At 35.3% G+C, this 25,255-nt stretch overlaps 1 protein-coding gene across 4 annotated transcripts in view; it reads left to right on the top strand.

Annotated features, from left to right (window-relative positions):
• LOC136031481 (kinesin-like protein KIF20B) overlaps positions 1–25,255 on the top strand; it is a 106,438-nt gene that overhangs the window by 30,326 nt on the left and 50,857 nt on the right. For 3 of the 4 annotated variants that reach the window (XM_065711112.1, XM_065711113.1, XM_065711114.1), the window contains 4 exons: positions 1,779–1,888; positions 6,656–6,948; positions 14,438–14,736; positions 20,619–20,935. In XM_065711112.1, the coding sequence (XP_065567184.1) occupies positions 1,779–1,888; positions 6,656–6,948; positions 14,438–14,736; positions 20,619–20,935 (1,019 nt within the window). Of the gene's footprint in view, positions 1–1,778; positions 1,889–6,655; positions 6,949–10,069; positions 10,091–14,437; positions 14,737–20,618; positions 20,936–25,255 lie in introns of those variants that run through there. The other variant, XM_065711116.1, reaches the window with a different exon arrangement.

Raw genomic sequence — 25,255 nt, forward strand, 5'->3', positions numbered from 1 at the left:
TGTGTTTGTGTCTCAAAAATGGTAATTTTTTGTCTAAAGCTAAAATTACTGGAAAGATAAGTGGTAAATTTTACCTAACAAAACTTGGATATCGGTAATTTTTCATGTATTATATTATAGTTATTTATTATATAAGTAAAGTATTAATCGCCACCACTATTTCGCTTGAATTTTACGAGTTTCATGGGGTTGTAAATGATGTTATATATTTACCTTTACACTAAAGTGAAATTTTCTGTCAAAAGCTTACAAGGCTGAAACGTTAATCACCTTAACTTTCTGTTTAATCTTAATTTTCCCCTTAATTTCAAGGGTAAAAGTGCCGCTATTGTAATTTTCTCCTTAATTTTCTCTCTCGTAAATGAACGTCAAATCACAAAGAAGGTCTATGTAAAACATTTTCCTAGGGATTGTTGTTAACTGATAAATTTGAATAGATTTACAAACAAACAATTAAACAGCTATATTGCATAACAATCAATTAAACAAATTGCAATTATGCTTATAATTTATGCAATTATATTATATTGCCAAAACCAAGGTTATGCGGGTGTCTAGAGACCCTACTTCAAGAAACGTGCAGCTAACAATAAAAGGAGAGCCAGTAGAAAATGTTGACTCCTTCGTCTACCTAGTGAGCCTCCTAACTTCTGATAACGACTGCTTGAAATCGATCAAACGAAGACTTGGCCTGTCAGGCACCAGCTTCAAGACCCTCTGCCAATCTGGAAAAACAAGACTCTGTCAACTTCTCTGAAGGTGCGACTCTTCACCTCTCTCATAATCCCAATTGCTTTATGCTCAAGTGAAACCTGGTCAATAAAGGCTGATGATGAGCAAAGAATCTCCGCATTTGAAACTAAATGCCTTAGACGCATTGCAGGGATCACCTACATTGACCGAGTCTCAAATAAAGACCTCCGAAAACTACTCCGTTGTCCCCGCACCATCATGGAGCGGTCAGAAGCCAGAAACTCCGCTGGCTTGGCCATATCCTGTGAATGTCGGCCAACCAGCTCCCAAAAATCACATTAGAAGGACGGGTTCACGGCCCGTGCCCCAGAGGCCGACCTCGTAAGAGATGGATCGACAACTTCCCGGCAAATAACCTCCCCCAACTGCTTCGTCTAGCGCCAGATAGATCGAACTACCGTTGCCACATTCATCGTTTGTTCAGAAGAGAAGAAGCCCCAATACAGCCACAAAGGCCGGATGGGACTTAAGTCAAATAAGTCAAGTCAATTATATTTATTCCAAAAAAATGGAAAAAATAAGCTATTCAAATTTTTTGGGAAAAGAAGTATTTGGTAATAGTTAGTGCAAATAAGAATAATGTTTGCAAAAAATCAGCTGAAATATATGTCACCCAGCAGCTTAAGGAGATGCAGCTCTCCTTTGAAGGTTTACTCGTCTTGTGGAATAAACAGATTGTCAATGTGTATATTTCTACGAGCGACCAGTCAGGTATTGTTCTATGCATTTAGCTGTAATCTCAATAGAAATTCAAAGAAATTTTTTTGTGAGAAATTCGCCAATGAGTAAAATTCCAAGGTATAAATTCTCCCTGCGGAAAGTTCAACTCCTCCCAGCCGATTAACTACAGTAATATTCTTTGATTTTAAGAAAATTCGGAAAGTTCTCTTTGTGGATAATTCCATCCTCGGAGAAATCCCCTCTCCCAAGCAGATATCCCCCTTACGGAAAACTACTCCGCCGAAAATTACCCATCTTGGAAAAATTTTATTCTTTCATAATTTCATACTTTTTCATGTTTTCAGGGATAGTGGCTATAAAATACTTACGGACTCGGAAGTCTTGGAAGAGATCTCTTTGTTCTCGTCGCTTGTGAAACCAATAGAAGATTCAAAATCCAAGTCTCAGTTAGCGGGTGAGTTTAACAATTCGTTATCCAGGTATCCAGAGTGCCCTAATTTTAATTAGTTCTCTAAATCTAATGTTTGTTCAATTTGCTTTAATTACCCTTGTTTTCTCTTTTATTTTTTTTTTCTCTCTCTTTTTCATTTACAATTTTTTGTTGTTTTGGTCCTTAACAAGTTCGCTTCTAGGATCTTTATTATTATTGTTGTTATGTGTTTTCTTTTTGAATAAATAAATAAAAATAAATAAAATAAATAAATAAATCAGAGAAGAAACATAGACTTGCAAAAATTTCTGAATCCTGTAGGTCTATGTAGTGCGTTTAAAAATATTCAAATTCTTGGGTCAGAGAAGATGGAAGTTGATTGTTTGATATGGCTAAGTGGAAACTGACGCAAGTACATACAAAGGAGGGGGGGGGGTAAAAAGAGGAACAAACGTATAGAATTTTGTTTCCTAGAGAAATTTTTTTCTTTTCCCGGTTTGTTAAAAAAGAAACTTGTAAGTATTGTCTGACACCAAGATGGACCACCTCCATAATTTTCGACGGAAAAAAGCAAAAAGGATGTGGAACTAGATTTTACAAGGAAGTTATCTATTCTTGTTAAGAAGTAGTTTCGACCCGAATATTCGGGGGAGAGAATTCTTATTTGACATATGATCGCACATTTGGACGAAAAGCTTTAAAACAGTGGAACTTTGCTCAATAAAAACGAAAGCCATTGTGACTCATAGGTATCTGCAGGACTGCCCGTTTGTGTTCAAGACGTCAAGGATTGATTGGAACAATCGTCCCACAGGTTTGTCCGATAGCTGCTGCAGCAAGTATTTCCATCAAACATGTGCGCTCAATTATTCTCAGTAATTATTAGCCATTTTTCTATGAAGTGCAGACTTTTTAACTGCAGACTAAAGCCAGGTTACAAAAGCCAACAAACTACAACTAGCAAGACTAAACGCAATCAACCAGACGAAAAGCGAGCATATTGTAAACTAGAAACACTTTCTTTGTATCCGAATTTGGAGAGGACTAACAATGCATGGCCATCCTATCCCCCATCCCTTAGTGCGCTAGATTACATTTTCTGGGGCTCCTTAAAGGAAATATTGTATGGGGAAAACCCAGACACAATTGATAACCTGAGATAAACCGTCAAGAAAGCAATCCGAATGACATGTTGGGAGTGTTGTGAACAACTTCAGTGGCCGAATGACAAATGTCATCCAGTAGCGAGGCGCCTGGATGAAACCTGTGATTGATTACTGATTGTAGTGACTAAACATTTACCAATTTAAGAACAATTTTGAAATGATCCGTCCAAATTGTCTGCTAATGTCGGACAATAAAACACAAATCTTTATCTTTGTGAAATCAAATAAAATCCATAAAATCCAACAAACCACAATAAAATGTTTGCTTCTGTTAATCTTTTTTTTACAAAAAAAAAAATCATTTTTTATGGGCTCCACTCTGTAAAAATTTAAAAGTTGTGAATTCTATATGTAATGGAAAAGCGTCCATATACAGTTATAATGTTTTTTGGGAGTAAAGGTTGCCAATCTTAACACACAAAAATAGCAGAAATCATGCTAAAAAAAAAAAATATATATATATATATATATATATATATATATATATATATATATATATATATATATATATATATATATATATATATATATATATATATATATATATATATATATATATATATATATATATAAACTACTTCCATGAAGATGTGATGGTTTGACCTATGGACAGAAAGGGCAGAGTTCATTAATTTCTTTGTTAATTTGTCTTTACAGTTAAAAATGGCGATGCTGGCGAAAATGACAGCTCTTAAGTCGATCTTCCATTATTTAAGGTCAGAATATCGTTTTCACCAGATGAGATCTGGTATTTATTACTTCCAATATTTCTAGTAATCCTCTGCCTTTACTGTTCTTTGGATTCAAGTCATGTGCAAGATCCTTCATGGCCTGGATTTTCCACTCTTCTCAATTTTTCTGATCTGCTTTCAATTCACGTCTTTTTATTGATTAAGTCTTTCAATTAGTGGCCGAATAGTGACTACCATTATTCAAATGGTATTCAATAACCTGAAATTCTAAAAATTCTCTAAACTTTCCCCTTTGACTCACTCGAAACTCTATGCTACATTCTTGTGCTCTGCTGAACTGATTGCTAGGTCCCTGACTTTGCCGAAAGGAACTCTATTAAAATTTATTAATTTTTAATGACGATCACTTGCAAAACACCACTGTCTGCCTTCACTGTTGTTTTTGATGCAATCTTCAAGGCTCTCCCTAAAAACTCCCTTTATACTGAGCTTTTTTCCTCTGCTGAACTGATGTTATGATCTGCTTAAATCTGGCTCTGATCTAAAAACCTGATAATATTGATCAGAAAGATCCTTCATGCCCTGGATTTCCCAGTCTTCTCGTTGTTCTTGATCAGACTGTCAATTAACATACTTTTACTGACTAACGTCTTTCAACTAGTGGCCGAACTGTGACTCCCCAAATGACATGAAGTGACCAAATATTTTAAAGGAAAATTTCACCTTTTCAGCAGAAGAGAACTCTGTTGCCTGACTTTTTTGAAGTTAGATGATGTCAACAATAGTACCCGTTTCGTTTTTAACTTTGCTTTTTTTTTTCTTTTTTTTCAACGATATTCAAAATGCACTCTGATTGTTTGATTTGTTTGTATGGAAACTTACACAAGCATATCTTTCAATGAAGCCACAGGAATTTTTTCATCAAAGAATCTGCTCGTGTCTGTTGCTAATACGCATTTCACTGCTATAGGAAAATAGCATTTGCTTTAAACCTCGGAGATTGACCTTAAGAAGCCGCAGATTCCTTTTGAAGTTGCAGTTCTATTTTGGAATCAACAGTTTTTTGGTGTTTGAATTTTTACCAATGAAAAGTGTTATTGGATTTAATGCTTATGTTGACTTATTTATTATCCGTATCTAAAGTGGCACCACTGACAAAAATGTGACCCTCATCTAAAAACTTGACAGTTAAAAAAAAGGAAAAAATCTCAGACAAGTGTGGTTTTCAGGTATAAAATGACAAGATGATCCGGAGGGACAGAAAACGTTTTATTTTCATTTCTTTGGTACCGTAAGATTTCGAAAGGAACAGTACAAACCTCAAAAACAGGTTTTTGATCTTTGAATTTTTACGAATGATAAGCGGTGTCGGGTTTAAATAATCTTGTTGACTTACTTATTTGTCCAAAGTGGCAACACTGACGAAAATGTGGTCATCATCAAAAAAACTGATAACTAGAAAAAAAAGTCAGAAAACCGCGGTTATCAGGTATAAATTGACCTAAGATGATCCGAGGGGGGACTAAAATGTTTTATTTTAATTTTTTTGGTACTTTCAGTTTTCAAAATGTACTATATAAACATCAAAAATAGATTTTGATGTTTGAATTTCTACGAATGAAAGGCGTTTTTGGATTTAAATAATTATATTGCTCTATTTAATTTCCTGGTTCAAAGCAGCAACACTAAAAAAAAATGCTGGCTCTCATCCAAAAACTTGATAATTTTGATCAGAAAGATCTTTCATAGCGTGGAATTTCCCAGTCTTTTCAATCCTCCGAATCAGACTGTCCGTTAACCTCTTTTTTTGTCCTGTTTGGTGTTTCAGTCGGCTTGTCCTCAACTTACTAATTCGAGACCCAGAGATCAAACACGTCTGTAGTAACAAACTTCGTAGCCGATTCAAGGAACCTAGTTGTCAAGAAACGGCGTTAATCCGATACAGTACATTAACATCTTTCGATTGGATAAGCTAGAAACACGTAGCCCCCAACAGCTCAAGAAGGCGCGGCTTACCTTTAAGATGTAGTTGTCTTAGGAATTAATATATCTTTAGATTTTGAATTTTTGTGGTCAAAAAGTTTGTCTAATTGAACGTATTATTTTTATTTATTTTTACGATTAAACATGGCAACACTGACGAAAATGTGATACTGCCGTGATACCCTCATAATTTTGAGATAAACAAAAGAGAAATTTGGAAAAACTGCGGTTTTCAGGTAGTAATATACCTAATATGGGTCAATAGTTGGTTAAAAATCGATTGGATGTTCAAATTTGGAGATCTGTTACTAAAATGAAGGGCATTCAATTTTGAATTCCCTTGTTTAAAAAGACCAGAAAAGTTTAGACTTTATCTACCTCACTAATAGAAAGTTTTTTTCTCTAGTGCAATTAATAACTAAACACTAAATTCTCAAGAACCTCGAGAATAGAGGTTTTTATTTTTCTCTAGTCCACTTAATAACTAAACACTAAATTCTCAAGAACATCGTGAATAGAGGTTGTTTTATTTTTCTCTAGTCCAGTTAATAACTAAACACTAAATTCTTAAGAACTTCATGAATAGAGATTTTTATTTTTCTCTAGTCCAGTTAATAACTAATACTAAACTCTCAAGAACTTCGGGAATAGAGGATTTTATTTTTCTCTAGTCCAGTAAATTCTTAAGAACCTCGTGAATAAAGATTTTTATTTTTCTCTAGCCCGGTTAATAACTAAACACTGAATTCCAAGAACATCATGAATAGAGGTTTTTATTTTTCTCTTGTCCAGTTAATAACTAAACACTGAATTCTTAAGAACCTCGTGGTTACTTTTTATTTTTCTCTAGTCCAGTTAATAGCTAAACTCTAAATTCTTAAGAACCTCGTGAATAGAGGTTTTTATTTTTCTCGCGTCCACTAAGTAACAAAAATGGTTTTCCTTTCTAGTTCCGTTAATAGCTAAACGCCAAATCCCTCAAAACTCCATAGATATATCCCAGAGATCCCGGGATAGTGGAAGCGTAACCTTGACAACCGATTGGATGTCTACAGTTTGGATTTCAGTGGTTGAAATCTACAATGATCAGATTTACGATGTGTTGGCAATGAAGAAAGATAAACAAGAAAGAGTGCTCACAGCCCCTCTGAAATTGGCAGAAGAAGGGAAAGGGTGTTTCTTCATCAAGAACATGCAAGAAATACTTGTACGTAGCGCTGATGAGGCGTACCAAGTTATTCAGGTAGGATACGATTTATTGCACCAAATGAAGCATCTTAAAGAGCCTGACATTGCCTTTTGTGACTAATCAAGATCTCGCCCTGGGCACAAGAGAGGCAATCACTGCCACTAGTTTTATTATTATTTGCTACCAGTTTAGCGTATTACAAAAATATAATTATATTATTATATAGTAATTATATTAATTATACTATATAGTAATTTCCAGGAAAAATTGAAAAAAAAGCCACAAATATAAATAGGCCATGTCAAACGATAAAACTAAAGAATATATGTAATGTAAGTTGAAAAAACTAAAGAAGAGGAATGGTAAAAATCAGATGAAAATCGGCAAATTGGATTTATTTTTGTGCTTTTTTAAATCTTCTTAGTTCCTCTGAGAGTTCCTTTTCAAAAGAAAGTAAAAACACAAAAGAGGAAAGATGGTTTTTTTAGTTCGTCATTATTTTATTTATGTATTTATTTCCCTCAAAATCCCAAAATATTTAAAATATAGATATGATTGAGCATGGAAGTTTTTGAGTGAGTTTGATTCTTTGTGGCTTCTTTGTTTTTTTTTATTTGAATTATGTTTGGTCATGGTGGCTTTTTGTCATATAAGTGAGACATTCCGTTCACATATCACAAAAAACAGCAAAGTTTGAAAAACGATTGTACAAAACCAGGCAATGAAAGAGGAACATTCACCAAAATATAATAATCACACTTGGAGAAGCTCTTGAAAAACAAGTAAAATTTTTCACACCTCCATCCTTTCCAACTCTTCCATTCAATATAAGAAAAATTTTCATTACCACAAAAGTCTGAAATGTTACGACCCCCAATTAGCCTTCCGTCTACTATGGTCCTTACTTGGCCTCGGAGGGAGATGAGTTACCAAATCATCCCACACCACCCAAACAGCTTCGTCCATACAGGTATGATGTGACATCAAAAGATCTGGAGTAACCCCAACATAACCATTAAAGTCCCCCATAAGACAAAACGAATCGGAAGGAAACTGAATAGAAAAATTACGTTTTTCATCTTCTAATATACACCACGTATCCTCGTTGTACGAGCTTGGCTCTGAAGGGATATAAACTGAACAAAAAATAATAAACCGACCATCTTCTTCGACTTTTAACCATATTAAATAAAAAGTAATTATAGAAAACAATTTTTTTTAACTGAAAGTAAGGAGCGACATTAAAGCTTAAAACTAACAGAAATTATTCCGAATATGAAGGGGGCTGTCCCCTTCTTAATCTCCCGCTCTTTACGCTAAACTTTGACTCTTTCTTACAATTCTACTTTTTAAAACAATAAAAACAAAGATGCTCACCAACACGTTTTCTGTGCTCTTTTATTTTATTTCTGTGCCCTCCCCCCTGAAGAAAAATCATGGATACACCCTTGCGATGAGAATACATCCTCAGTTATCATTTCCAATTTCCTAAAGTGTTCTACATCTTTTTACCCTCTCCTTCTTTTCTACCTCAATTTGAGTACTTCTCACTCTAAAAGTTTTAATAGTATCTGATAATCTAATCTTTCGTAATATATTTACATTGATAGTGTAAAAAAATAGGTAAATATATCCCTTACTCTACTTAAGTATCATTAATTTCAGATACCCAGTAGACCATTTTTTTGCATATACTTATATTTATTATTTTTACCTTTATTAGAACATGCGCTTTACCTGTTTTTGGCGTTACTAGGGGAAATTCTGCAATAATTGGAGTAATTCAAAAAAGCCCTTCGGTTTTCCGCAGTTCACAAAGCACGACTGAATTATGCCATTTGTATCACTTTTGGACGAACATCTTCAAATTTTAGACCCAGGAATTGTACCTCCTCCAACCCAGTAAGATTTCGTGGTACTTGTATGATATACGCCCTACCCAATGTTCTTCCAATATGTTTTTCTGATGCTGAATCACTGAATCAATTTGAATACTTCTCACTCTAAATTTTGAACATGGAGGGGGAGGGTTGTTAAAATATAATGGGTCTGGAGGCCTAATTTGTCATATATAATTATTCTACATATTATTTACTTCATAATATGCAGAATAAGAATTGTTATTAAAATTCCACACTGTCCAAATACTTTACCCCACCCACCCCCACCCCCTAATTTGCAAATATATAGCTCAAATTACATATTTTTTTTTATCTATTCTGTCACTTCTATTTGTCTTGTCTCACGCTAAGCTAAAAGAAGTGAACGAAAAAAAAACGGTTCTATTTTGTGTCCAACCTGAGTGGTAGGCCGTATACCATACAAGTACTATTTTGCCTTTTAAGGGAGAAAGGCTGATTGTCACTCCAATTCATTGTGCAACTGACGCGTATATGAGAGGTTTTATACCGTATTTTGCTTTTGTTGTTAACGTTTAGTACCATCTTAAGTTGTTTATTTCATTACTCATGCATAGGCTCTCTCATTATTTTTCGTTCGATTATTTCCTTTCGATGATTTTGTATATTTTCAATTTTGTGGAATTGTTGCATGCTTTTTATCTAGTTGTCTTTGATTAGGGAGGTTCCTTACTGTGCTTATTACGTGTTTTATATATTTTGTATCTTAGTTAGTTTTTTTATCGACCTTAATTTTTTTTGTTTATTGCTTTAATTTTTTTAAGATAAATTTTCTCCATTGAGGGTCATCTTGAGAAAAAAAAAACATCCTATTTCAAGCCCGTTTTTTCAAATTTTTCAGGCGGTGATAAAAAATTTACGATATGTCGTTACAAATCTAAACCACAGCAGTTCTGGAGCTCATTTAATGTTTTAAGTTTGACATTCAAATATTTCCCATTTAGCATTTCTATACTTTTGACATTCTATCCCTCGATATTTCAATTCTTAGCCAACCTTTATTGATTGGTATTTCAGAGTTCAAAGTGTCATCATCTAAATCGGATACTGCTTGGACATTATTAATTCAGTAAGTTTTATGTGAAGAGAAAAATATATAAAAAAATAAATAAATTTCGCACTAGGGATTATAGTGACGTATAATCCCTACTTACTGACCTACATGTTGAAGATATTGCACGGACATTATCTCACACTGAAAATAACGAATTCATTTACTTTGTAAAGGATTATTTTGAAACCAATTTAATCGGATGTGACAGCTGTTTGACAGTATGGTGAGTAATAAACTGATTTGATTTTGGACTTTGGCTAATTGTCCATATAATAGTTAATTATACCGTTATGACGGAATATTTACATTCGTCGGTGTTGAATTTTGTGCAATCTAATCTTAAAGAAGGAGTAAGTGATGAAGTTATTGCTAACCATGCTGTTGGTTTTTTCGATGACAAGTCTATTATGGCGGCTAAAATAGAACTTTGGTCTCGTGTTTACGAGGGTGAATGTGTACAAAGACGCCAAGGCGATCAAGCTAATTACCGTCACATTAAGGACACTATGGAAATCTTCCAGAACTGCGACAACGAAAATTTGTCTTTGCCTACATACGTGATTATTTTGCCTATCGAGGTTCCTGTTATTCCTGCTGTGGCTTATTCTAGCTTCGCCTCAAAGCTTGTAAACATTGATTTGGAACTTAAGCAAATTCATGAGAAGATTTCGTCGTATGATCTTAAATTTCCCCCTCTTAGCAGCCCTGGCCCTCAGTCATTGAATCCCGATCTGACGACCGTTGTTATTGCTAAAGTCCCATCGGAATTAAATAATCCTGCCAAGCGTCGCGAAATAATAGACTCTATTCCAGGTCATGAATGTATTCATAGCATTAAGCCCTCTGTCGATAAGTTGGTGGTACGAATTGACAAGATTGCTGCAAGGGACTTTGGCAATGCCGTTCCGTCTGTAATGAGAGATTGTGACGTCAAAGTAAACGAAACGAAATATATTGGAATCATTCAAGGTATACCGACCAGTTTTGATGAGGGGATGTTAATTGATAGCGACAATATTACTCATGCGAAACGAATAGGCAATTCTTTGGCTGTTAGGGTGTTTTTTGAAAACGCTGTTGAGCTCGCTAATGCACTTCGACTTGGTATAAAGATTGGGTATGAGATATATCGAGTTTACGAATTCCAACGCCCACCCAAATGCTGTTATAATTGCCAATCACCAAATCACTTAAAATCAAATTGTGATAAAGAAAAATGCTGCTCCCGTTGCACAGGGCAACATAAATCCTCGTCAGATTCTCCGTGCCAGGCTGCACCAAAATGCGCGAACTGTCAAGGCAATTATGTGTCATTCTCAATGAAATGCCGAATTCTTCCTGAACTTCTGTCGAATCGATCGTCCTATGCAAGAAAATGAGTGCTAAGACTAACTTCACTATATGTTCGTTCAATATTAACAGTACTAAGGATAAAGACGTTTTTTTAGATCAGAAATTAGAAAATTTTGATGTTTTATTCCTCTAGGAACATTTCCTACCTATAGTGAGCTTAAACTCCCTAAGGAGAAGTAACGAACACATAGTTTTTTCTTAAAGTCGCAAAACCTCTGGCAGACCATCAGGTGGCATAGCATGTTTAATAAAAAAAACGCTGTTTTCACCACCCCCTTTATGTTATCACGAGAGTGATTGTTATATTGCTACCCGTCTTGCCAACCTTGTCCTCATTAATGTTTATCTCCCCTGCGACCAAAAATCCCTCCGAAGTTTAACTAAATTTACAAAATCTTGCGCATTAATAAAAAGTCTTTTGAATGGCATTGAGAGTAATGGACTGGATTTCTAGGATGGACTGGATAAATTCATCGGTGATCTGAACTGTAACATTAACTCTTCATCAGTGCGGACTGAGCTTCTTTTAGATTCCCTACTGAATAGTTACAAAATTTTGAAGAAAGATGCCTCCCATTCCTATATCCATAATAGGGGTTCACTTTCGGACATTGACCATTGTATCGTTTCTTCTGGTCTCATCTATGGCGAAGTCCATGTTGATCAGGATGAGCGTGATTATGACCGTCTCCCCCTATCCCTCACTGTTACCCTTAATGCTACTGCTGAAAAGAACCTCCGTCCTAATTCTAGGAAGTGGATTTCTAAAAGAGAATGGAACAAAGCTGATTGACCTCTTTATTTTTCCACACTTGTTTGCCTTCTATCAACGATTGAAGTCCCTTTTAATATGTTGTGTACAACTGTTGGGTCCCCACAAGCCAGAATTCAGCTTAATATTTATTATAGCCACATTGTATCGTGCTTAAAGAGGTCTGAAGAGGTAGCTGTTCCCCTTTGTCGCTTTCGAGCACAAACAAGAAGTTCAATTTGGAAGAATGACCCAGAGCTCAAAACAATAAAAAATCGGGCTAAATTGCGGTTAAAAATTTGGATAGCTTGTGGCCGCCCTTTAAGGGGTAATGTTTTCGATATTAAACAAAGAACAAAGCTTGATTTAAACACTATCTTCGAAAAATTAGGTATAATGGTGCCGAATTTCCTAAGACTCCTAGCCAGTGGAAAAAATTGATTAATGTCGCGAAGTTCGATAGGTTGCCTACGGCCTTCCCTAATGTATCATGGATCAATCATTATAGTAACATTTTCGATACAGTGATATATGCGGTCCATTTTCGTTTTGCTAAGCTCTGTTCTAGCCTGTTGCCTAAGAAAATCATTCAAGTTCATATACCCTTCCGTTTGTGTTGACCGTGTCAAAAGAAGTGTAGAGAGACTTAAATCGAAATCTTATGATATAGACGGCATCAGTGCTTTTCACCTCAATACCGAATCAGAGGAATTAGTTTATCACTTGCAGTTACTTTTTCATATGTGTTTATGCTCTCCTTTAGTCCCTGATTCTTTTTTTGTTGGTAACATTACGTCAATTTTAAAACGTGGTAAGGATCCAACTAATTGCGCTTCGTATAGGCCTATTACGGTTGCTAGTACTTTAAGTAAAGTATTTGAATATGTTTTGCTCCCTGATCTCCTGTCTAATGTAGATTATATGTCTAATCAGTTTGGCTTCAAGCCTTATATAGGATGCCAACATGCTCATCGTGCTATAGTATTATTTGAAGCGCCTAAAAAGGGTTTTGAGGTTCATTTTTGTGCACTCGATGTTACAAAAGCTTTTGATTCAATATGCCATAGCCAATTTTGGTACTCTTAAATCCAACTTGGTGCAAATGTGTCTATTATATCAACTCTTCGTTTTTGGTGTGCTAATTCATATGTTCGACTCAAGTCAGGTGACACCTACGTTGGTAATATCCCTATCCGTTCTGGTCTTAGGCAAGGAGGAGTCTTATCCCCTTGTCTGTTTAATGCTTGTCTTTATTCTGTTTTGCCACGTATTAATCCATCATGTTTTTAGGCCTAGCTAATCATTCGTATATTGCATATGCAGATGATTTACTTTTGATCAGCCGCACTAAATCTAGCCTAATTAAGTCGACCCAGCTTGTTTCTAAGTCTTTTGAGGAAATCGGCCTCAAACTTAATACTGAAAAATGTGAATATTTAGTTTTTAATGCTAAGCATCAAAGAAGTGATCTTGATTGTGGTTATTTTTCAGTTAAGCTCGTTTCTTCGATTCGGTGGCTTGGTATTAGTATTTGTTCACCTTTATCGGCTTTTCGATCTTGTGGGCTTAATGATATTAAAAGTAAGCTTAAAATTGGGTGCGCGAAAATTGTCCCGAACCGAGGCAGATTTTCACCAGACTTTATCCAGACTTTATTCTATATATTGCGATCATTCGCAATGTTGCGAGCGTTCTTATAGAAATCAGAAGATTATCAGAAAGTTTTGTGCCACTGATATTATTTTTGTTTATAAAAAAAAATCTATGCTAGTTGCCTGTCAACGCTTGGGTCCTTGCCACCCTTTGATTAGACTGTATTAATTGTATTGTTTGTGTTATTTTGTTTTTCTTTCCTTAATGTTTTTGCTCCGCTTAAATTGTCAAAACAAGCGGGTAACAAATAAATTATTATTATTATTATTTCGTTTATCTACCTTATTATATTTTTTTTCGGTTCCAATTATTATTCTTTTATTTGTTTTTTTTATGAAAAGTGTTTGTTAGTTACGGTCATTATGCGAATAAGATTTTATCTTGTCAAACGTTCCTTTATTACAATTTTCAGATGGAGATAGAAATTTATGATGTGCCTTATACAAATCTAAACAGCAACACTTCCTGATTGCATTCGATATTTAAAATTAAACAGTTTGATAGTTGATATTCAATATTTGATGTTTCGAGTTTTATATTTCGATATTTTTTACTTTAAAGTTCAATATTTAAAATTCAATATTTTGATAGTTCATATTCAATATTCGATATTTTGATGTTTCAAGTTTAACATTTCGATATTTTTCCCTGGTTTCATTTTTTTCATCTATCTAGATTAGTATATTTTCTTTTAGCTTTTTTATTGCTCTATTTTTTATACGATAAACGCAAGTTTGGCAGTGTTTGAAACTAACGGCCATTGTGAGAACAAAATTTATCATGTCTCAAATCCCCCTTCTCACAATTTTTCAGGTGGGGATAAAAAACTTGCGATATGCTTCTACAAATCTAAACCGCAGCAGTTCCCGATCCCATTCCATATTCCAAATACGTGTCGTTCGCCAATCAACCAAAGATGGCAGTGTTGGCAAAATTCATCAAATTGCTTTCTGTGACCTGGCCGGAGCTGAAAGAACAGCCAAAGCACAATCAAAAGGAGAACGGCTGCAGGAAGCATGCATGATAAATCTATCATTGGCTACTTTGCACCATGTAATGGACGCTTTGAGATATAATGCAAAAGCCAAAATTAAAAAACCCCTGAGATTAAGGTGTGTTTTTAAAGCTTTCCCCATTTTTTATAAGGCTTTCTTCTCTTTTTATTTCCCTTCTTTTTTATTATAAATTTATCGTTAGGGAAATGAATGTAATAGGAAAATATTCAAAACTTTTTTTTTTTAATTAAAAAGGAAAATCTGAAAGGGAAAGAGAAAAATGCGCTTGAATGAGGAAATATCCTTACTTGATTGCCAACCAACCAAGTGAAATCTGGCGATAAATGGGGTAGAAAATTTCTTTATCGAATAGTTTTCTAATTTTATAAAAACTAGATATTTTAATGAAACCATGTAACGAATTTCTAAGAATTTTTTTTAAAGGATTTTGTAAAAATTGTTTTAAAAGCTTCGTTTAAACGATCCTTTTAAACTGTTTTAAAACGAATATTTAAATATTTTAGCGAAAATAGTATAGCTGACTGAGTAAAACTTTTTTTTTTGCATCAGTTCAAATATCAATTCCAGGGCAGTTGCCCCCCACCCCAATAATTAGTTTAATTTCTTTCTTTAGAAGATTGAAGAAGATTTGTTCAGAAAGCGATAGTTTATCATAATAAAATATCCACAAAACAGCTGAGGGCAGCCATGATCCTGAATAGTAATTGCAAACACACTTAATTCAAGTCTCTGGTTAAAATTTTTAGCCAGGCTTAAATTTAGATACTGTCCTGAACTTGAACCATGCATTTATAAAATTAAATTCTGATATTTTAGTATTACTAGTATTTGACAATGATGGACTAGAATAGATTTCAGACAAGTATTTAGACGAGGGGCCGGCGATCTTTTATGAGTATAAAAATTGAAGATCAAAGGGAAGCTTGAGTCAGTGATATTTTCATTTTAATTTTCAGTTTCGCTTTATTCAGTACTGATTATTTCACTAGATAATAAATCATTTTGACCTGTTAGTCTATATTTTTGGTCAACTTTAACATTACGGGGAAATGTTCTAGTTGGCAATGGTATTCTTTTGATTCTCTCTCTCTCTCTCTCTCTCTCTCTCTCTCTCTCTCTCTCTCTCTCTCTCTCTCTCTCTCTCTCTCTCTCTCTCTCTCTCTCTCTCTCTCTCTCTCTCTCTTCTCTTTTTTTCTTTTTTTTATTATTATTAAGTAGGTGTTCAAAACAATTGATGTTTGTGTCTTTCAAAAAGTCGTTGTTTGTAATTGCTGGCTGAGTCTGGTTATCTGGCTAAAATCTGGCCGATTATGCAGGATTGTAGTTGGTAACAATATTTTAAAAATTTATTTTGGTTTCCATACTATTTTGGACAAGCTTATTATGTTGTCCGTTTCTTTTGTTCTCCAAAACTTCATGCTTGTTTTTCAGTGTAATCAGATTTCAGATCTTTGCTTGTAAGTTCGGTTACATCTTTATATTTTGAAGAAATATGTTGCTTAATATCAAAGTCCTGAAGTTGATTATGCCTGTAAATATTAAATAAAAAAAACAAGTTTTTTTTAAATGAAAGTAAGGAGCTACATTAAAACTTAAAACGAATAGAAATTACTCCGCATAGAAAGAGGCTGTTCCCTCCTCAATGCCTCGCTCTTTACGCTAAAGTTTGACTCTTTCTCTCAAATTTACTTTTTAAAACAGTAAAATACTTTAACGTAAAGAGTGGGGCATTGAGGAGGGAACAGCCCCTTTCATATATGGAGTAATTTCTGTTCGTTTTAAGTTAATGTAGTTCCTTACTTTCAATTAAAAAAAAAACTTGTTTTTTTATTTAATTTCTGGACGTTTTTGAATTAATAAATGATTTGATTTTGGCTCTCCGCACATGAATACTTCAAACAAAATTTGCATATTAATTTTTATTGGATAAATGGTTTTCTCTTAGTTTTGATTTGACGATTTTGTAAAAAAAAAAGGGGGGATAGGGGAGGAGGCCTAATTGCCCTCCAATCGTTTGGTTACTTAAAAAGGCAACTAGGACTTTTATTTTTTACGAACGTTTTTATTAGTAAAAAATATACGTAACTAACGAATTAACTTACATAACGAGCTTTTAAATTCCTATATTTTTACTACGGATATGTGGGGGTTTGTCCCCTCGTTAATACCTTGCTCTTTACACTAAAGTTTAAATTTAGTCACTAAAAATTTTGTCAGACCAAAGCTTAAAATGTTGCTTAATGAAATAGAGAAATATGAAGAAGTATGAGTCTTGACGTTGATTATGCCTGTAAATATCAAATAAAAAAACTAGTTTTTTAACTGATAGTAAGGAGCTACATTAAAACTTTAAACGAACATAAATTACTCCACATATGAAAGAGGCTATTCCCTCCTCAATGCCTCGCTCTTTCTCTTCTCAAAGTTTGACTCTTTCTCTCAAATTTACTTTTTAAAACCGTAAAAAACTTTAACGTAAAGAGTGGGGCATTGAAGAGGGAACAGCCTCTTTCAAATTTGGAGTAATTTCTGTTAGTTTTAAGTTCTAATGTAGCTCCTTACTTTCAGTTAAAAAAAAACTTGTTTTTATTTAATTTCAGAACGTTTTTGAATTAATAAATGATTTGATTTGGCTCTCCGCACATGAATACTTCAAACGAAATTTGCATATTAATTTTTATTGGATAAATGGATTTCTCTTAGTTTTGATTTGACGATTTTGATATAAAAAGGGGGGTGGGAGAGGAAGCCTAGTCGCCCTCCAATCTTTTGGTTACTTAAAAAGGCAACTAGAACTTTTATTTTTTTATGAACGATTGTATTAGTAAAAAATATACGTAACTAACGAATTAACTTACGCAACGAGCTTTTATATTAAGTTTTAATGCTGCTCCTTACTTTCAGTTGAAATTTTTTTCATATTTATTTTTTCATTGTTTGAAAAAATGAAAATCCTCCCTTCAACCCTCTCCCCAACCAAGAAAAAAATATCCCCTTGAAAACGTCTGTACATTTCCCAATCACCATTACTATACGTAAACACTGGTCAAAGTATGTAACTTGCAGCCCCTCCCGCGGGGACTTTGAGGGAGTAAGCCATCCTCAATGACATAGTTATTATGGTTTTCGACTATGCTGGACAAAATGGTTATCTCAAAATTTTGATCCGTTGACTTTGGGAAAAAACTGAGCGTGGGAGGGGGCCTAGGTACCTTCCAATTTTTGATCACTAAAAAAGGGCACTAGAACTTTTAATTTCTGTTTGAATGAGCCTTTCGCGACATTCTAGGACTATTGGGTCGATACGATCACCCCTGGGGAAAAGAAAAAAACAAAACAACAAATAAATACGCATCCGTGATCCATCTTCTGGCAAAAAAATACGAAATTCCAAATTTTTGTAGATAGATGTTTGGAACTTCTACAGTAGGGGTCTCTGAACGCTGAATGCGATGGTGTGATTTTTGTTAAGATTTTATGACTTTTAGAAGGTTTATCCCCCTATTGTCCAAAATAAGGCAAATTTTCTCAGAGTCGTAACTTTTGATAGGTCACACTGAATTTGATGAAACTTATAAATTTAAAATCATCATAAAAATCCAATTCTGTTGATGTATCTATTAGTATCAAAATTCAATTTTTTAGAGCTTTGTTTACCATTGAGCCGGGTCACTCCTTACTACAGTGCGTTACCACGAACTGTTTGAAAGTACACGTAAGTTCGTCACCATTTGTTTTACACATCCATGCTTTTCAGTCGACACATCTCGAAGTAACCTCTTTTATGATTTTTGTTTATCCATGATAATATTAGTTTTGAATTATAATGATTATCCTACTAATGTAACTGTGAAATAATTATATTAGCATAGAAACCGTTTCACTATTCTTCGACTCATCCAACATTGTGTAAAGAGTAAAGATAAGGTTGAAACAGCAACAATTTGGTGAAATCCATGCTATTCTTCCTCAAATTGGGTACAAAGGGCAGTATGGAGTCTCCCTAGCATAATAGTCGGAAAGAGCTTTAAAGGAAATTAAAGAAGATGGATGCCTCTGTAATTGTAGTTTTTGTTTGTTTGTTTTTTTTGAAGACTCACTGTGATTCCCGTTAGAGAATGGGATTAGAGAACGGACTGTTCGTTGGAAAAACTTTCAGTCCGCCACAGAAGCGAGAAGAAGGATAGCAAGATTTCCACTGGAACGCGGTCTTTACCGGTCCTATTCTACAACTGAAAGAACAACATATGCCGCACGTCTAATAATGTTAAAATTTATTTGGAGAGTATTACCATTGCTGCAACTTTTTTTTTACCGTACTAATATTACCCTGGGTATCTATTTTTTTATTTTCTATTCTCGAAAGATTCATTTTATATTGGTTTTATCAATTTATTTTTATGTATTATAATTTTTTCTGCGTTAAAGTTGGACCCTCGAAATTAGTAAAATAGTGCTCAGTGATCCGTGGACTGTTGTGGATCATGGGTTTCCGACCCGAGGCTTAGATTATACAAGGTAATAGATTAGTTGAAAAAGAATCATATATACGACGTGTTTAACTAATTCAAGTTAGTTCCAAGCTCTTAAAATTTATTGTCTTTATTTAGAAGTAAGGGCAAGGTGAGGTACGGTGAATTTTGCCTCCGGGGACGCCAATCCTAGGAAAGGCCCTGATGAAAACATTTGAAATTGTTGATCTGTAATGCTGGCCTAAGTAGCTCTGCGTATGTGCCTGGTAATAAAATTTATAAATAATCTTCAAGACTACACTGGCCAGTCATGACAAAATAAAAGATCGCAAAGAAGAGAGAAACTAGGACAATAAGAGCCAGTGAAAAAAAGAAGAAAATTTATGCAAAAATTTTGGTTGAAACCTCCGCTCAACCGTCCTCAGTGCACAATAATAACTAAAATTCGGATACAAGTCCAAAGGACAATATGAAAACTAATCATCAAAATAAACACTTAAACTAAAATAAGGACCTTCTCAAAGCGGCGATGAAAGGGTAAGTGAATAAAAAATATGAAGCTTGTGTTCGCATAAGGGGGTGACAAATTGTGGACAGCCATTTTCGTAATCGGGCAACCGGATAGCTATAAAAGGCTGCAAAGGCGTAGAGCAATCCCATCTTTATGGATTTTTTGTTTGTCATGATCCAAGACCTTAGTATAGCACATTGTACTGCTTGGCAGAACAGGGCTGAGGGCTCAATCCCTGCCGCAGCAAGGTTGGATGACAATCTTGCTGCTTGTCCCTGTAAAAAAAAAAGACCCAGGAACTAGAACGTCGATTCAATGCCTTATGCTTCATCAACGGTTCTGGAAAATCCTTTCTTTTACAGATTTAATTTAAGGGTTAAATTAGTGTTTTTATACATATTTTTATAAATTACCGGGGCCGAGGGTTCGATCCCCAGCGCAGCAAGGCTGGATGACAATCTTGCTACTTTTCCCTGTAAAAAAAAAAAAAAAGAACTGGAACGTCGACTCAACTCCTCATGCTTCACCAATGGTTCTGGAAAACCCTTTCTTTTACAGATTTAATTTAAGGCTTAAATTAGTGTTTTTATACATATTTTTATAGATCACCGGGGTCGAGGGTTCGATCCCCATCGCAGCAAGGTTATATGACAATCTTACTACTTATCCCATAAAAAAAAGACATAGGAACTGAAACGTCGACTCAAAGCCTTATGCTTTACCAACGGTTCTGGAAAGCCCTTTCTTTTATAGATTTAGTTTATAGACTAAATTTATTATTTTATAGATGTTTTTATACATTAAATAACTAAATTATAGATAAATTAGATTATATATTATTGATTAAAATTAAAATTAACTTTCTCTTGTAGATTTTATAGATGTCTTTCTATTATTGATTCATTACTATAAAAACTAAGCAGAAAATACGTAGTTAATTTTACGTATTTCTACACTTCAACTTACCAATTTAAATTTAATTCTTTTTTTTTCAGGGATTCAAAGTTGACCTGTGTTTTACACAGATATTTCAATGGCGACTCGAAAACAACAATGATTGTCAATATTTCCCCCGACTCGAGGCTCATTGAAGAAACTATGCACGTGCTAAAGTTTGCCGCTTTGGCCCAGAAGGTAGAGATCCCCAGAAAAAGGCTGCAGATGCCGCTAAATCCAATTAAAAGGAAAAGGGTATCCAGTTTGCTTGAGAAGAGACGATCCACCTTAATGTCTTTCAACCCTGGTTTTAATTCCACAGCGAGACTCAGTTCAACAGAAGGGCCTTTTAGCTTTCGATCAAGTGTTGCCACAGGTATTTACTTGCTCTTAGTGAATAGAAAATATACCAGAATTTATAAGGAGATAAACAATTATATACGCTTGATCGATTTAGAAGGAACATTAGCCAATAAACACCTATAGGGGGTGAAATTCCCCCTCCCCTCCGCTCGTAAACACAAGTAAACAACAGAAATGCGCATAAAAACAAAAATCAAATAGTTCGTGGTAACGAAGTGTAAGTAAAGAGCGACATGGCTCAATAGTAACCGAAACTCTAAAACACGGAATTTTGATATTAACAGATATGCCAAAATATTTGAATTATTATGCTGATTCTAAATATATAAAATTCATTAATCTAGTGTAACCCATCAAAAGCTATGAGTCTGAGAAAATTTGCTTGATTCTCGAAAAGGAGGAGGGGACACCTTAAAAGTCAAGGAATCTTAATGAATATCACACCATCAGATTCAACTTACCCGAGAACTCTGTAGTAGAAATTTCAAGCGCTTGTCTGCAAAAATGTGAAATTCTGTATTTTACCTGGAGAAAGTAAGTAACTAAGTACTTTTATTACCTGAAAATTCGCTGGAATTACATCGGAGTACGAATGGCAAAGGAAAAGAAAATCGCACAACGAACATAATTATAAGTATACGCATAGTATGTACACTAACAAAACTACTGACACATGATAGCTAGACACGGGTTCGTTCTTCCCTTAGCCTTTTCCAGGAAACTCTCTACGACCCGGTTAATGCAAACTGTTGAATCGGACACTCCGCAATTATGCATGATATACGAGTTCCTCATCCACGGAGGACGACAAATAATTCCAAAAAGGTGCCATATACAGTACATATGGGGCAATGGCATTATGCAGCGACGCAAGATATCTACAGCAGAATCGATGTCTGTTACTGATGATTGATCCGTAAGAAATCTGGATTTTCTCCTCTACATGTCGCACAAGCAACGTGCCTGTCGAGTAGAGGCTTTGACCGATTGGTAAACCTAGGTAGGTAATGCTCTCACATGGCTTAACAGCTGAATTGCCTAAAGGAATTTCTTCCTTGTAATACCCCGAGTAGAAGAACAGTGCGGCTGATTTAGACACATTAAATGATAAAGCTATTTTATTATATTCCCTACTCAAAACATCAAAATTCTTCAATAGTCGATCGGCAGACCTGTTCAAATTAAGTAGGTCGTCAGCATACGCCATCAACGAAACATCGTTCCCTTTTGAAACACATGACGTAGCTACCTGGGCTTGTGCCGGCAGAACGCTATTGTTATACAAACTCAGAGACACAACTGAGCCTTGCCTGACCCCTTTACGAACCGGTACAACAACGGATTCAGCCGGACTTGAGGGTATTTTAATTTGCCCTCTAAGGCTATTGTACATACAATAAATACACAGCTCTGACAATACACAGATTTAGCCCTTGTAATTTAGCCGCTTCTAAAAGGATTTGCACATGCACGGACGAGTAGAGCGGCCTGCTTACATAAAAAGAAGCAATAGCTAATGGGTCACCCGTTGCCTCAGAATCAGACAAAATAGCAGCAAGGGCGAACAGAGCATCAGCGCAACCAAGGCCTATTGCAAAGCCAAACTTGTGGTTTAGCAATGGTTTCTAAAATTCGGCAATATAAGTGTTTCAGAAAGCTTACATAAAACTGGCGACACAGTTTTTGGGCGATAGGAGGAGTATATATTAGCTGGCTTCCATTTTTTCAGGATAGGTGTAAGCTGTCTTCTACAGAAAACATCGGGCACAACGCCGACTGCGAATATGATCTGGTTCAATAATGTTTCATACAAAAGACGAATACCATTCACCAGGTAAAGTGCACATAAACCGTCAACTCCCTGCGTTTCAACTTAGAGACATTTGCAGTTACATCCGAAACAGTTACGGTAAAGCCCGGAAGACTCGAATTCGATACATGGCCTTGCTACACTGGGATCTGGGGCACTAAATTTGCTCGTAAAGTAGGCTCGCCAGTATTTTGGGTCACATTCCATGGACTAAGGTGTTTCTTGGCGGTCTTTCACGCGATCTTTCCATAGAAGACATGGATCGTTGATTACTCTCTCTGTATATTCATGTTTCACACTTGTACGATGCTGCTTGAGGGCTTTCTCAAATTTACGTTTTGTGTGTACACGGAGACAATTCAACACACCGGATTTTGGGCGAGAAAATCTCTCAAATAAATTTAATTATAAATTTATCATTAGAGGGTATAATTACTACTACTACTACTAATAACTCACTGCAGCACCAAGCCGCCTGAGGCCAACACAGCTACGCACGCTCCTCCTCCAACCTAATCTATTTAAAGCCTCCCTCTTTACACCCTCCCAGGAAGTTCCCATTTCCTTTAAATCTTTATTTATGACATACTCCCAACCCAGACAAGGACTACCTGCCTTCCGTGTAGCCCCAGACGGTTGGCCAAAAAGGACAATCTTCGGTAATCTGTCATCCTTCATCCGTAGAACGTGGCCTAGCCATCTCAACCTTTCTTTCATTATAGCCCCAGAAAGCGGGATTGAACCACACTTTTCGTACAACCTACTGTTTGAAATACGGTCAGTCAGTGGGGTACCCAGAACAATCCGTAGGCATTTTCTCTGGAAAACATCTAGTAAATTTTCATCTGCTTTTCGGAGTGCCCATGCTTCAGAGCCATATTTGACCACTGTCATCACTGTAGCTTCCAATATTCTAATCTTGGTTTGTAGACTTATCTTTCTATTCTTCCAAACTTTTTTTAATTGCGAAAAAATACCCTGAGCTTTAGTTTAGCTATTCTATTTTTAACATCTTGACTGCTCCCACCATCTTTACTAATAATACTACCAAGGTAACTGAAGCTCCCAACCTGATCAATCTTTTCGTTACCTAATGTCACCTGTTCATTTTCACTTATTCCTAGCCTTAGTGACTTAGTCTTCTTAACATTAATTTTCAAGCCTATTTTAGCACCCTGAACTCGTAAAACCTCTAAAAATTCATTCATTTTGCTCACACTTTCATCTAATATGCTTAAATCATCAGCATAATCTAAGTCCAGGAGCGTTCTTCCTCCCCATTTGATTCCATGGTCTCCAATTGCCTTTCCTGTGCTCCTTAAGACGAAGTCCATCAAAATGATCCATATAAAGGGGGATAGAACACAACCCTGCTTAACTCCTGATTTAATACAAAACCAGTTGCTAACCTCATTTCCTACCTTAACAGCAGCAGTATTATTCTCGTACATAGCGCAAATCACTTTAATGTATTTTTCTGGTATACCATATAACTATAAGACCTTTGTTAACGCTATTCTATCAACAGAATCGAAATCTTGCTCATAATCGATAAAACTAAGGATCAAAGGTGTTTGACATCGAAGGGACTTCTCAATTATTAACCTAGGAGTGAAAACATGGTCGACACATACTCTACCTTTTCTAAAACCGCATTGTTCTTCCCTTAAAACTTTGTCTACAGCATCTCTCAGTCTAAAAAGTATCATATTACTCAGTAATTTGCTACCTACAGAGACCAGATTAATGCCTCGATAATTACGACACTCACTCTTGTCACCTTTCTTATACAGTGGTTTAATTAAGGTTTCCTAAAATCATTGGGTACTTCCCCTTTTTCAAAAATCATGTTCATAATCTTCAGTAGCTTATTCCTAACCTCAGAGCCACCATGTTTAAGAAACTCATTAATCATACTATCAGCACCTGGGGCCTTATTATTTTTTAATCCTTTTAGTACTGTAGCTAATTCTTCCTCACTAAACAAATCTTCCTTCGCATCCAAGGTATCACAAACTTTTTCATTTTCATCTATATCTTTTCCTGCAACTGTATCTTGGTTTAGCACATTCTCAAAATGTTCCACCCACCTTTCTTTAACTTTTTCCTTATCACTAATTGTGGCCCCATTTCTATCTTTAACTGGGACTAGTCCGGATTGGCTACTCCCTTTCAATTTATTAACATGCCAGTATAATATTTAACTATTATGCCGTCTAGCCGCATCTTCCAGATCTTCAGCAATTTTATCCATCGCCTACACTTCACATCTCCTTAGTTCATATTTTAATGCTTTCTCCTCTTTCTTTACATTCCTTTTGTTTTCATACGACCTATCACTCAGATAATTCTTATAAAAACCCCTTCTACTCTCTATTAAACCTAAAGCTTTTTCACTAATATTCCTAGTTGCAGTCTTAGCACTCTTCCCTAGGACACCATCAGCTACTTCACAAATTGTTTTTCTGAAATTATTCCATCCATCTTCCACATTGTCAAATTTTAAACCCCCAAGTTTAGTAC

This window comes from Artemia franciscana, chromosome 9 (genome assembly GCF_032884065.1).
Source record: "Artemia franciscana chromosome 9, ASM3288406v1, whole genome shotgun sequence".
NCBI lineage: Eukaryota > Metazoa > Arthropoda > Branchiopoda > Anostraca > Artemiidae > Artemia > Artemia franciscana.